This window comes from Camellia sinensis, chromosome 12 (genome assembly GCF_055761805.1).
Source record: "Camellia sinensis isolate YWXY chromosome 12, ASM5576180v1, whole genome shotgun sequence".
Classification (NCBI taxonomy): Eukaryota; Viridiplantae; Streptophyta; class Magnoliopsida; order Ericales; family Theaceae; genus Camellia; species Camellia sinensis.
The window spans coordinates 115,666,082-115,680,493 of NC_138972.1; the positions used below are offsets into that span (position 1 = coordinate 115,666,082).

Sequence of the window (14,412 nt, forward strand, 5' to 3'; positions counted from 1 at the left end):
TATAGGCAGATGCAAGGTCTCCACCACATAGAGGTCTCCAATTCTACGGCCGGTCCCAATCTGCTGCTTAGACATTCGATCCTGTACAGAACAAATAGCAGAAGAAAAGATAACATCAAAACCAGCGGCATCAAGCTGACTGATAAATAATAAACTGACAGATAACTGAGGAACATAAAGGACAGATGGAATAGAGACAACAGACATAGCAGACGGCAGAACAGACCCAACAGATACAACAGACATACCAGATCCATTAGCAGCATTGACGGTAATAGGAAAGGGAGGAGGAGTACAATTGTGAAGTAAGGAGAGATGGGGAGTCATATGATGAGAGGCACCAGAGTCAAAAAGCCAGACAGACGAAGAGATACCTGAAGAAGACCCAAACAAACCTGAATGAAGAGATGAAACAACAGAAGCAGATGGAGATGGCTGGGTGGTAGACAATATATGCTGAAGTTGACTAATCTGAGCAGTCAAGGAAGCCAAGTTAAGATCAGGAGTCGGAACAGATGCAACATACGCAGTGGGAGGAGCCCGGAAGTGGTTCTGAGATTGTTAAAAGAATGAGGCAGGCTGACGTCCTTTCTTGGGACAGTGGTACTTCCAATGGCCCTTCTAATGACAGAAGGCACACTCATCAAAAACCAAAGATATCGTAATAACTAGAAAATTGAGGGGTTAAAGTGTAATAAACCCTATATTCAACAAAATAGCCAAAACAGGGGTCGAAGGGTAATACACAGAAATCTGATGGAGGTAAAGCCAATAAATCCAAAACCATAATGTAAAATATAAAAACTAGCTTCTTTTTTTTTTTTTTTACCTTGACCCACAAATATTAACTAGAGTTTTGAAGTCGAAAGAACCAGTCTGAAGCCGAGAGAACCAAATCAGGGAGACGAGAGAGAGAGATTGAAGCCGAAGTCAAGGAAGAGGGAGATTACGACTCTGATCGCTCTTCTTACGACGAAGAAGAAGACGATTACGATGTGGTTGGTGATTACGACGTGGTTGGTGGTGCCCGCTAGGGTTTTGTAGCGTCAATGGCTCCGACTCGTAAACGTTGAGCGAGAGGAGCGAAGGGGAAGAGGGAGTTGCGTCTCGGTGATCTGGTTCTCGCCAAGGTCAAGGGAACTTCGATCGATCAAAGGAGAAGATTTGAGAACCAGATTTGATCAAGGGAGAAAATGACCCACAACTCACACAGAGACTGAAGAGGAAGACAATTTCTAGGGTTCTGGTGGTGGCTCTGATACCATGTAAGATTCCTGAAAGCTTTTTTGTATATTCAATTGTGTCAAAGATTACAATTAGACCTTGGATTATATAGCCCTGAATCCTAAACCAAAAAAGAAAATACAAATACGATTATAATTATGTCTCTAACAGGACTCTATGTCTGTAATAGAACTCTAACACAATCATACCTCTAATAGGACTCTAATTTGTAACACACGATGATATATTCTATATTCTCACATTTACATCAAGATCCTCTCAACTTCTAATTGAATACACAATTGAACACTACGATTTTAATTTCTATGCATGTTCAGAAAGCATTAACAAGGTGTGTATTGAGGGTTTTGGAGATTATTCAACTCAATGGTGTCTATTAGTCTCTTGTTTAGTTTGGACCTAACGAAACAATTGGGCACAGTTGTGAATTTTGGAAACAATGATAATGTTGTGACTCTTTGTTTTGCATTTTGTTGTTTTCTTGAGCTCCTCACTCCCCAAGAAAGCAAAAATCAAAAACAAAAACAAAAAGAATAGAAGAGAAGGAAATGCATTTATGTATTCATTAAGTGAACGCCACAGTCATAGTAAGTTATTGAACGATGTCAAATCTTCGCCACCTGTTGATGTGACAGGCGAGATGGTGCTTGCCACCTCCTTTGTTGTTCTGCTGGTGAAGTGATCGATTGATTAGTTATGCTGCTGGTTAAAAGCTTAAACCTGATATTGATGGTGTTTGTTTCCCTTCCATGCAAACAGGTACAGATTCTAATATGGAGATGGCTGGTTAGAAGACACTGCAAAAGGCCCATCATAGATGCCGGCGTAAGAAACACGATGTGATAATGGTTGATCCACTGCGGTGAAAGACTCTGTTGACAAACAAAGATACATGTCATGATTTCAACTTCTTTTCTCTGCTTCCACCATCAAAGAAATTTTCATTCCTGAATCCTCTGCTGTCATATATAGCTGTAATTAGATATACCAAAACTGTTGTGCAGCAACTTTGTTCGGCTCTTGAGCAATCTCTTCCGGGTCAGCTGTGTCTAGATCTGGCATCTTTGCCTCTTCTTGCTTGTAGTGATTGTTAAAATGATGATTGAGAATTGTAATACCTAATTTGAAGTATGTCAATAAGCTCAATTTTCTTGAGATCTAGAAGTGAGATTCAACATACTTGTTTAGCAACATTTTTATTTTATTTTTTGCTGTACATTGTCGGGTGGAAATGTTTGAATGAAGAATATCTAGATATGAAAAGATTGTTTTTGGATTGCATTTGTAATATTCTTAGGAATTGACTTTTTTTTTAGTGAATTTTTAATTTTTATAAGAAAAAAGGGTGCAAAAAAGTAAATAATAATTTGACAATTTATAATGATTTTTTTGACTAAAAATTCTAATTCTCAAACAATGCCTTAATGTGCTTCGGGAGGAAAAATTAGCTTTCCCTCACATTATTACATTTGTATTTATATACACTTTTAACTATCAATTTGTATAATTACCTCCTTTTAACGAGAAATTATTGGTTAGTCTTGGGATACCGTCACGTGGTGTTGCAATGATATTGTGATTGATGAAGGGAGTAAAATTTACAAATTTGTGTTGAGTAATTAGAAAATATGAGAGGATATGGTAAGTTATGATTAATATGGGACACGTGACACCCAAGACCAACTAATAATTTTCTCCTTTTAACTATTAAAATTAATTAACTTCACCCAAAACTATTAGCGCGTTCCGTAATTTAACAAAATATCACATCTATCGGCATCAAAAGTATCGATTCACTTATTTAACAGAATATCACATCTATCGGCATCAAAAGTATTGATTCACTTTGCTTCCACATTAAAGAGATAGATAAGGAGACAAATAGTTAGATGTCATGCAATAAACACAGTTAATTGTTTTGAAAATATTTAATAAAACACAAAATACAATTGATTACAATTTACAACAAACTACTTTCTCTAAATACAACCAAAATAAGGAAATCATGCGTATAAATAATTTTGCAATGAAATCATGCGTATAAATAATTTTGCTTGAAGTGAACTAATGTCAATAGTGTAAAAACAATAATTATTCAGAATAAAGTGAAATAAATATGATAATTTGAAAGGTCAAAATGAATTTTTTCCAGTTAATAAATGGAGGGTGGTCTCTAGTGACAAAGACTCCCTAAACAAAACAACAATAACAATAACTGCCAAACTTTGTTCTCAAAAAAATAAAAAATGAAAGAAACCCAAAAAGCAGCAGAGTTCTTAGGGTTTCAACTATTTGAGGTTTCATTTGTGATGTCTATCCAAGTCCCTGTTACATATGAATAAGACTTGCTCATCAATGTCAGAACAGTAATTAGTGCAGCCCCATCTCAAATTTGAACATAAATTTCTACATACTGTGAATAATCCAATAAAAAACAAAAAATTTAAGACATTCATAATCGAACTTAAAACTTTCACTTCCTAGGAATTGAATCTATAGCTCATTTTCCACAAACACAAAAAAACAAAAAAGGTATTATCAAGCTATATCTAGATCTTCAATGACAAAATTGGAAGCTTATCAAGATTGGCACCCTGTAGAACAGTTACCAAAAAAACAAAAGTAAGAAAAAATAAAAATGAGCCACCTAACTGCTCGACTCAACAACCATTAAACGAAGTGTCCTCAAACAAATAGCTGGGAGCTAATCTTCCACCATTTCTTCCTCAACTTCTTCCTCTTCCTCTTCCTCTTCCTCTTGCTGCGTTTTCTTTACACCATGATTTTCTGGAAGCAACAGAGAAATATAAGAATTGGGTGCTATAAAGGCCTAAGAGGGGAACTTAAACGCACAGCAGAGTCTGAAAACTTCAGATCTAGTTTGCACAGGAGTTTCCTGTACTGTGCTCCTGTGTAAAAAGTAACATAAACATTGAGTAGAATAGTGATTTCATATGACATTATCACAAATCAAGGAGAAATTTATTATAGCGGTAGTGGAGATTACATGGTTGATGGTCGTGTTATTGGGCAAGAGGGAATATTCACCTAATTCCATTTGCAGTATTTTATTGGCCCAGTGACACTATGTAGGAAGCTATCACCATTGCACTCAATATTTACTCCTTCAGAGGGTGGCTTTACATGCCAATTGAATTAAGTATGCAATCTGACTAAAATCATCAAATCACACTGAAATTTAATAGGAAAATTTATAGGCCAACAAAAGCAGGTCATAGGTAAATGAAAAAGTCGGCAGCGAGGTTGGGGAAATGGCTAGAGGGAAACACAACAGGTTTAAGAATTAAGATAAGTTGCACATATGAACATTAAACAACAGGTTTGCAGAGAGAATACTACCAGCTATTACCTCTGATAAGAACTAAAAAGTTTAAGAATTAAGATAAGTTGCACATATGGAATCAGATGATTCATCTGATTTTTATTTTTTATTTTTGGGTATCTATAATAACGCAAGGCACCAAGGGGTTGCAACCCATATACAAAAACTAAATCAACTATACAACCAAAACTATTCAGAAGTCTCTACTAAGTCCAAGAAATTGGTTCAAGAACGGGTTTATATTGAGCTAAATATAATAAGGACAAAATTTTACTTGGTCCGCACCAATAAGATCATTACTATGGTCCTATGGACATGAGTGGGGCTGTAATTTGAGAAATCTCATAGATTTGCATCCTAAATTTTTTTCCACAGTAGAAAAAACAAAAGGTAAAATGTTATATAAGATGAACATACCATATTCACTGAATATGACTCCACCAGAACACAATCCTTCCTCAATTTTGATGAGGTGAAGAGTCAACCTAGGTCCAATCTCTTGAAGCTTGACAGCACTTTTTGTAGAAGCTCGGTTAACCCTACCAAGATCACTTGCTAGACTTACAGTTGCCGCTTCCTCATCTGCTTCGCTTTCTGATCCATAACCAGCCCTTAAGGTGAAAAGAGGAGAGCAAGAATGATCAGCATCCAAACTGACATAAAATTTAAAAATTGGTTGATCAATTTGTAGCTAGACCATCCTAACTTCTGATTTCCTTGTAATCATACCTCTAATAATCACAACACACAAGACTAAGAAACAATTACGAGTCACATAGAAAGTTTCCTTGAACTGTTTGATATTTAATATGAATACAGATGATATTTATTCTACCATTATCACTTTATACATTATATTGAATCGGATAACACGTTAGCTAGTGATTTAACTGAAATTGTGGCCCTTGATCAAGCTGAATGGAAAAAACAGGATTCGCATGGCTGAGTCCCAAGCAATTGGGACAAAGCTTTGTTGAGTGGATTAGCATATTGAATCAGATAACATAACCAACAAAACTACTATAACTTGACCTTGACTGCTGATCACATGCTATGAAAACCATGATAGAAAACAGATATGAAAGACAAAAGTATAAACTTAAACCCATGGTATCAGATCTATAGCAGGGTGATTAGCAAATTGTCAGTCACTTTAAGTCACAGCTCACTTCAACTTTTGATTTCCCGCCTACTATATCAAGGGGGGAGAGAGAAAGAGAGTGACACATACTTGGTGACAAAGTCGCTCACGTCTTGAAGACTTCTTAAATCAGGAACTTGATGGTTCTGCACAAACTTTCTTATTTTGCGTGAGATCCCAACAGGCTGTAATCTAATGGAATAATGCCGAAAGTCAATCAGCTTTGTCTCCTTATTATAATTTAGTAACACAATTCTCTGGCACGAAGAAAGGTTGACCTGCAACACAAGCAACATAAGAGGAGAAGCAATACTACTTCAAGCAGATACAAACATCTAATTCATATTGTTCCTGCACTCACAGTGTTAACATCAATGGCTGGAAAGATGTTCTGAAACATAATGGTTGTAAGCTTCAGATGTTGCTCCCCAGTCCCAAAACCAGAAAGAACAATCTGGAAAAAGTCATTTAAAAAAATTTGTAAAAGTGATCAAATAACAAGTAATAAGAAAATGTAAAACTTGACACAGTTTGACACCAACTGCACATTATATCCCCCCACAAAAAAAAGAAGGCATTCCTTGATATATATGGCTTGAGGGATTTTAATTGTCCTTTTTTTTTTTTCTCTGCATAGAAGTTTATAAATTAACTGATGAGAAAAAATTGCAGATATACATAAAGAGGACCATTACCCACTTTGTTGGGCTGGACCTATAGGTTCTTTTGCATTAAGACGTTATGATAATTACATCATCATAACATTCTATCAAATGGTAGGAAGGAAATGACAGATTTCAGACACATCTAAACTGAATTTTAATGATTAGTTCATGATGACATTCTTAGGAGTTTAAAAACTTCCAAAATACCACTTAGAACCCATTTATGATATCCCTTTGGACACTGCAAATAAATAGTACTGCCAAGGTTTGCTGATTTTCTGTAAACTACATTAAGATGGAATCAGCTGCAACAATATGGAAAACATGCAAATGCATGACACATGCATGGATGTAGTGTATGCATTCCTCAGAGTATTACCAAGGGCGAGTTTTTGAAAAGATCTTGAGGACATCTAGGGCGCACTTGAGATTGAGCAACATCAACTGCCAAAGAGTACTCTTGTATTTTAAATGTTAAAGTGGGGCCTTGTGGAGTCCTGGCAACCCTCAAGTATGGTGCAGTGGCAGTTTTTGATAACATGAGGAAATGTGTAACGCCCATGGGCCCTGCAATATTTAAGAAGTCTTTGATATTATTCCGCTTCTTTTCCTGCAATTATAACCACCACCAAGTTAGCCAATTCAAAAATAGTAGGCGTAACAATATAGAATTACATGGTGAGTCCATACAAGAATTGAACATGCACTATCATTGAATTGAAATTATCCCAAGAATGAAAGGAAAACCCTAAAATTCTTAAGAATGGGTGGGAGCCATTTAGTTCTTGAACTTACCTATCAACCCCATACAATTTGAAAACCTCAAAACTCTTTTGGAACATTCAGCTAGTGGTTTTAATTTAGTCCGATTCCTCAACTATGAAACTAAATAACATTAATAATAGCCACCATAAACCATAGATACCACAAGAGGTAAACAAACTGAGTGGTTGAATTGAAAAGATAAGGTCAAAATTGGAAATTTTTGAATGCATTCACCAGACGTAAATATCTCTTAACAAAATGGCCAATTAAGTCTACCTCTAGACAGCAATAATTTGTTCCAAAGTACTTTCAAACTTATGCCATAAACAATTGTTGGAAGTTGTTTTAGCTACATCTTGTATAGCATGAATGAATAGAAGAAAATCATTACCTTAAGCTTAAGGGCAGTATATGGAAGCATCAACTTTCTCAAGTCCGCTTGCAACTGTCTAAGAGAACCGGGTAACTTCCCTCTTGAAAATACAAAGCTTCTTGGGATTTTGTCACCGGTGATATGATCGACATCCGGCTGCTTTTTCTTCAGAACCGGCTTTATGAATACCTTCTTCTTCTTCTGATTCAAGTCATGTTGGATACCAAAAGTCAATCCAGATATGCAAAAAATGATACTAAAAACCCCTTTTGGTTGCAGAGAAAGAAGAGAAAATTAAATTTGGGTAAAAAAATCACTCAAAATACCCTCCATTACTGGACCAAAACTTATACCAAATTGAGTATTACTCGAAATTTTCAAGGTATTTCTGTGACTCTCCAATTTACAACTAGTGAAGCTTTTGCTCTAATTTATGCTTAAATCTGAGTTTGACCATATCAAATAAAGCTTTTTTACTCAAATTTGAAGCCCAACAAACAAGAAAGAGAGAGAACTAAAAGGAATTGAGTTTTCCAGTGCATTTTATTTTTTCCATGAAAACCGAAGGGAGGGAAAAGAAAACGCAAGGCTCAAATTCTGTTCAGCTTTCTTTAGATTTTCCTAGCAACCAAACAACGTGCAACATCATCACAACAGAGAAATTATAGACTGCTTACATTTCGGAAACGAGCCATCTCTTCAATGTCTCTCTCGGAACCCTAATTGTTCGTCAATCAAACTGCATATATATGTATAAACAATTAGTCACATACAAACTGATAACTCAAATTTATGTTGCTATACATATATAATAGATACATGTAAATTAGGGTTACAGACATGAAAATCAAAGAGGAACCTGAGGAAGGGAAGGAAAGGAAAAAAAGGAGAGAGACAGAGAGAGAGTAGGTTTTGGGTGGATATCGGCCCTCAAAGCCCGTGTAAGTTGAATTTGGGTTTGGAAACAATGGGCTGGGCTCGGCAAACAATTTTGGGCTTGTGTCTTTGTGGTCGAAATTGGAATAGAAACTAAGGTCCCGTTTGTTTTTAGAGGTAAAATGAAAGGGATTGATAGTAAAGAGATTAATAGTGAGTGGGCTGTTAGTGAGGGGATTGATAGTGAGGGTATTAAGTAAAATTATTTTTGTTTTTATAATAGTTGTTAGTGTAGAGATTGTTAAATTATTTTTATATAAAATAAATATTAAATAATAAAACAAATAAAAAAAAGTACAAAAACTTTAAACATTAATATTTTTTAAAAAATGCCCACCATATAAAATAAAAAATTAAAAATAAGAATAAAAAAATTTCAGAAAAAAATAAAACAAATAATATAATGATTTTTATTTAACAAAAAAATACAAAAAATTAAATATTAATGCTCAAAAAAAAATGTCCGACATGTAAAAAATAAAATAAAAAATAAATATAAATAAAAAATTTCTAGTCCGCCGGACTATTTTTCTAATACCAAGTCCTGAAAGCCCATCCGAATCTCTTTGGGGAAGCCCATCCTAATCCGGAACTCATTATCAATCCCCTCCCATCTCTCAAAATAAACATAATATTAGTAGGTCCCACCTCACTACCAATCTCAATCCCCTCTCTAACTCTCCATACAAACGGGGCCTAAGGTAGTGATAAAGAGCTCTAACATTAGAGCTCTAAAATGAGTTTTAGTGAGGTGTCAAAAAAAAAAAAAAAAAAAAAACATAGCGTCATCATGTGGGACCCAACATTAGAGTTCTTAAATTACATCTCTCAAACACTATTGTAGAAACTATCGCTTTTGTTTGGGCAAATATTTTTCTGCATTTTCTAGTTATTGGTATAAGGAAAAATGAAAAAAAAAAAATTTGTGGTTAATGAAAAGTAAGGTAAAAAATATTTTTTATTAATGTACCACCACAATATTACAACCCCCTTCCCACCACCTCTGTCATGTTACCATCACTAATATAATCACTAATACATTAGTTTTAAGGATGCAATTAAATATAGAAAAATATTTTACTGTATTAAGGTTAATTATTTAAAAAAACAACGTGAATTAGTCCAATTGTCAAAACATTAAAAAGTGATGACAGCCTGTTTAATATCATTTATAAATTGGGGTTGGATTTATTTATTTATAAACCCTGCTATTTTCGCTTGTTGATTTCTCTTCACCCATAAGACCACTATTATTGTCAACAACTCTCGACAACCAACTCAAAAATATTTATACATAAAAGTGAATATAATAAATAGGATACAATACTCAACAACTTAAGAAGACCAATTTTTTTATATAGATTTTAGGCAACAACTACCTAAGGTTATGTAATAATCCAACTACTTCTAATAATGAAAACCATTACAAGGCAATTGAGCTGGTTAGATAAAAAAAATTATTTTTACTTTCTAAAAAAATAAGACTATATAAGAAATAATAAATTTTTTTAAACTTTTTTTTACCAAACTAATTTTTAATAATTAAAAAAATCTAAAACAACTTTTTAAAAACCTTTTTTTTTTTTAAACATAACATCATTATCATTAATCAATATGAAAAAATACTTGGGAGCACTAATTAAGTACCCTCAATCTATCTATAATGACATGAAATGGATCATGTGAAGGTATGAACCCACACTCTTCATCCCTCCTCTCTTTTCTCTCCATTTTGGGAATGGCTCCATTCCAAACTCATATCTTCCATATTTTATTTTTTAAGCTCCATTTTTAGACCCACATTGATAATTTAAATAATTCACCTCATAATCCCAACAATTTAGATAAGTTATGCAAAAGTTAATTTATCAAACATCATTAGATATATGAATAAACTGTATCTTATTTTTTTTAAAATGAATAGTAATTATGAGTTTAAACTTAAACTTTTCATTCTATAAAACAAAACATGATTTGTTTATGTATTCATCGTTATCCAATGAAATTGATTTTTTTTTGTACAAATACTTCATTGTGAGATTTATAAGATAAACAATTTGGATTATCATTATAGGCATAAAATGAAATCTACAAAGTAAAATAAAATGAAATATGGAGAATAAGAGTATAAAAGAGAGTCATATCCCTTTATTTCCTCTCTCTTTCATTTTATTAGAGGTTAAAATTAGGGTAAATTACACTTTATCCCCTAAAGTTTCACCCATTTTCCACTTTGGCACTTTAATTTTGATTTTTTTCACTTTGGCCCTTCATGTTTGCAATCATTCTCACTTTGACTCTTTAAATTTGATTTTTCTCACTTTGGCCCTTCATGTTTGCTTCTCACTTTACTCATAGACTAACTTCCATCCAAAAAACTAACAGAATCTGCCACGTCACCGACACATCAGCTCCATGTGTGATGCAAAAATTCACTAAAGATGCAAAAAATGAAAAATAGAAAACAAAAAAAAAAGAATTTTTTTTTAATCTGTAATGATTTTTTTTTTCAAATTTATTCATAAATATTATTACATTATAGATGCATCTAGATAAAATGCACCTAAAAAAATAAAAACAAATTTAACTTTAAATTTTTTTTTTACTAAAGATGGAAAAAAAAACAATATTAAACCTTTCATTTCATAATTGACAATACATGTCAGTATATTTTCATTTTTTCTGTCTTTAGTGATTTTTTTTAGTTAAATTTGTTTTTATTTTTTTAAGTGCATCTAATCTATATGCATCTATAATGTAATAATATTTATGAATAAATTTGAAAAAAAAAATTACTAAAGACTAGAAAAAATTTCAATTTTTTTTGTTTTTTATTTTTTCGTTTTTTGTATCTTTAGTGAATTTTTGCATTATATATGGAGCTAATATGTTGGTAATGTGGCAGATTCTGTTAGTTTTTTTTTATAAAAGTTAGTTTAGGAGTAAAGTGGGAAGAATTGCAAACATGAAAGGTCAAAGTGGGAAAAAGAATTGCAAACATGAATGGGCAAAGTGAAAAAAATCAAACTTAAAGAGCCAAAATAAGAAATAGGTGACACTTTAGAGGGGCAAAGTGTAATTTACCCTTAAAATGATGATGGTATATCATAGTTGATCCGTATGCAAAACTATTTTAAAACTTGACTAAAAGTTAAAAGTCAATTTTTAACTTATTTTGAATTACATCATCTTTTTTTTTTTTTTTACATATTTTTTAAAAAAAATTAATTTCAATTTTTAACCCACTTCTTAAACAACCCGACAGGGAGAATCCCAACAATCTAACAGAAGAAGAATCTGCTGTGGGTGAGTGTGTTTGTTTGATGGTGGGTTGCTTAGAAAGATCACCATGTGTCATCGTGGTAGTTGGTAGAGAAGGGGCACAAAACAGTGGGTGAAACGTGGAAAAATCTCATCGCCACGTGTATGGCATTGAGTCAACATCGCTTTGGATTAAATCCACTGCGACGTACTAACGAAGTCCCTGTCCTGCGTCTGTTTCCTCCACATGGACCTCTCTAATTAGATCTCGCTATTCGTTCCCCAGGTTCCTGCTGCTGGTCCTTCTGAACATCTGAATTTTTTTAAATTTTATATTAAAATTAAAATAGGGAGCTTTTTTGATAAATTCATTTTCTAAGAGGTTTATTCCATCCAACTTATATTCTTTTTGACTATTTCATTAGGTCCAATTTGAGATAAAAAGACCAAAATACCCTTTTCATCTACTTATGTTCCATTTAGTTCACATTATTTTCTTATGTTTCAATAAGTCCTATGGTGACATAATTACCAAAATACCCTTAATGTGAATGTTCACACCGTTAATATAAATGTTTATATCGTCAATGTGTAGGGGTCTGGCTCATGTCGATCCTCGTGTGTGCTCGGAAAAATTCGAGTCGGGTCGGGCCGGCCCACAAGCCAAAAAAATAGACCCGACCCGGCCCGTTGATAATATGAATGTTCACATTGACAAGTTAACATTCACATTGATAGGAGTGTAAAATTGGCCTGCGACTCGTGGGTGGCTCGAAACCAACCCGTCGCCCGGGGCGGGCCCGGGCCGGCCCGTTCACAATATGAATATTCACACTGACATATTAACATTAACATTAACATTGACAAGAGTGTAAAATTGGCCCATGACCCATGGGAAGCCCGAAGCCCGGGCTCGGGCCCGGCTCGGCCCGTTGACAATGTGAATATTCACATTGACATGTTAACATTCACATTGAGAGGAGTGCAAAATTAGCCTGTGGCCAGCTCGAAACTCGCCTGCGGCTCGTGGGCTGCCCTGGGCAGGCCCGACCCGACCCGTTGATAATGCAAATATTCACATTGACATGTTAACATTCACATTGATAAGAGTATAAAATTAGCCCGCGCCCCGTGGCTGCTCGAAACTAGCCCACGGCCCGTGGGCGTCCCGGGGCGGGCCCGACCCGGCCTGTTGACAATGTGAATATTTACATTGACATATTAACATTCACATTGATAAGAGTGTAAAATTGACTCGCGTCCCATGGGCGGCCCGGGGCGAGCCCGGTCCGGTCCGTTGACAATGTGAATATTCACATTGACATATTAACATTCATATTGATAAGAGTGTAAAATTGGCCCGTGGCTCGTGGGCGGCCCGAAGCCCGCCGCTGCCTAGGACGGGCCCGGCCCGGCTTGTTGACAATGTGAATATTCACATTGACATATTAACATTAACATTGATAAGAGTGTAAAATTAGCCCGTGACCCGTGGGCAGCCCGAAGCCCGGCCCCGGGCCGACGCGGGCCCGACCCGTTGACAACGTGAATATTCACATTGACATGTTAACATTCACATTGATAAAGTGTAACATTAGCTCGTACCCCGTGGCTGCCCGAAACACGCCCACGGCCCGTGGACAGCCCAAGGCGGGCCCGGCCCGGCCTGTTGACAATGTGAATATTCACATTGACATGTTAACATTCACATTGATAAGAGTGTAAAATTGACTCGCGTCCCATGGGCGGCCCGAGGTGGCTCGGGTTTGGGTCCGGGATTATCCCGAGCCGCGGGCGAGCTTCGGGCAGCGGACAAGTTTTACGCTTCTATCAATGTTAATGTTAACATGTCAATGTGAATATTCACATTGTCACGGGTCGGGCCAAGCCCGCCTCGGGCTGCGATCGGGCTTCGGGCCGCCCACGGGCTGTGGGCCAATTTTACACTCCTATCAATGTGAATGTTAACATGTCAATGTGAATATTCACATTGTCAACGGGCCGGGCCCGCCCTGGCCCGAGGTCGGGCTTCGGGCTGCCCATGGGTCACGGGCCAATTGTACACTCTTATCAATATGAATGTTAACATGTCAATGTGAATATTCACACTGTCATCAGGCCGGGCCGGGCCTGTCCCGGGCCGCCCACGGGCCGTGGATGGGTTTCGGCCAGCCACAGGGCGCGGGCTAATTTTACACTCCTATCAATGTGCATGTTAACATGTCAATGTGAATATTCACATTGTCACGGGTCGGGCCAAGCCTGCCTCGGGCTACGGTCGGGCTTCGGGCCGCCCACGGGCTGCAGACCAATTTTACACTCTTATCAATGTGAATGTTAACATGTCAATGTGAATATTCACATTGTCAACGGGCCGGGCCGGGTCCGTCCCGGGCCGCGGCCGGGCTTTTGGCCGTTCATGGGCCGCGGGCCAATTTTATACTCTTATCAATGTGAATGTTAACATGTCAATGTGAATATTCACATTGTCGACGGGCCGGACCGGGCCGGCCTCGGGCCGCCCATGGACCGCGGGCGGGTTTCACGCCGCCACGGGACGGGGGCCAATTTTACACTCCTATTAATGTGAATGTTAACATGTCAATATGAATATTCACATTGTCAACGGGCCGGGCCGGGCCGAGTCGGGCCAGCCCTAGGCTGCTGTCTAGTTTTATACTCT

At 36.4% G+C, this 14,412-nt stretch overlaps 1 protein-coding gene across 13 annotated transcripts; it reads right to left on the minus strand.

Moving 5' to 3' along the window:
• Positions 1–3,603: 3,603 nt before the first annotated feature.
• On the minus strand, positions 3,604–8,510 carry LOC114286562 (peter Pan-like protein). Of its 13 annotated transcripts, none has more exons than XR_014345649.1 (8): positions 8,392–8,479; positions 8,210–8,271; positions 7,551–7,733; positions 6,774–7,004; positions 6,091–6,183; positions 5,820–6,007; positions 4,253–5,241; positions 3,604–4,154 (listed from the first exon to the last, which is right to left on the minus strand). XR_014345649.1 is itself a non-coding variant. In XM_082897605.1 (8 exons), the coding sequence occupies exons 2-8, from the start codon at positions 8,225–8,227 to the stop codon at positions 3,950–3,952; spliced, it is 990 nt and encodes a 329-aa protein (XP_082753731.1). In that variant the 5' UTR covers positions 8,228–8,271; positions 8,392–8,510; the 3' UTR covers positions 3,604–3,949. The 13 variants fall into 13 exon arrangements, 12 of the variants coding, with proteins under 12 accessions (XP_082753731.1, XP_082753733.1, XP_082753735.1 ...); XM_082897605.1 differs by having other exon boundaries at positions 3,604–4,032; positions 5,006–5,199; positions 8,392–8,510; XM_082897607.1 differs by having other exon boundaries at positions 3,604–4,032; positions 5,006–5,199; positions 8,373–8,510.
• Positions 8,511–14,412: the final 5,902 nt, after the last annotated feature.

Excerpts from the sequence above, each read along its gene's own strand:
- LOC114286562 (XM_082897600.1), bottom strand. Across the intron at positions 6,008-6,090 it reads CAGCCATTGATGTTAACACT|GTCAACCTTTCTTCGTGCCA; the intron begins GTGAGTGCAGGA and ends CTTGTGTTGCAG. Across the intron at positions 4,033-5,005 it reads AGTCATATTCAGTGAATATG|AAAATCATGGTGTAAAGAAA; the intron begins GTATGTTCATCT and ends TGTTGCTTCCAG.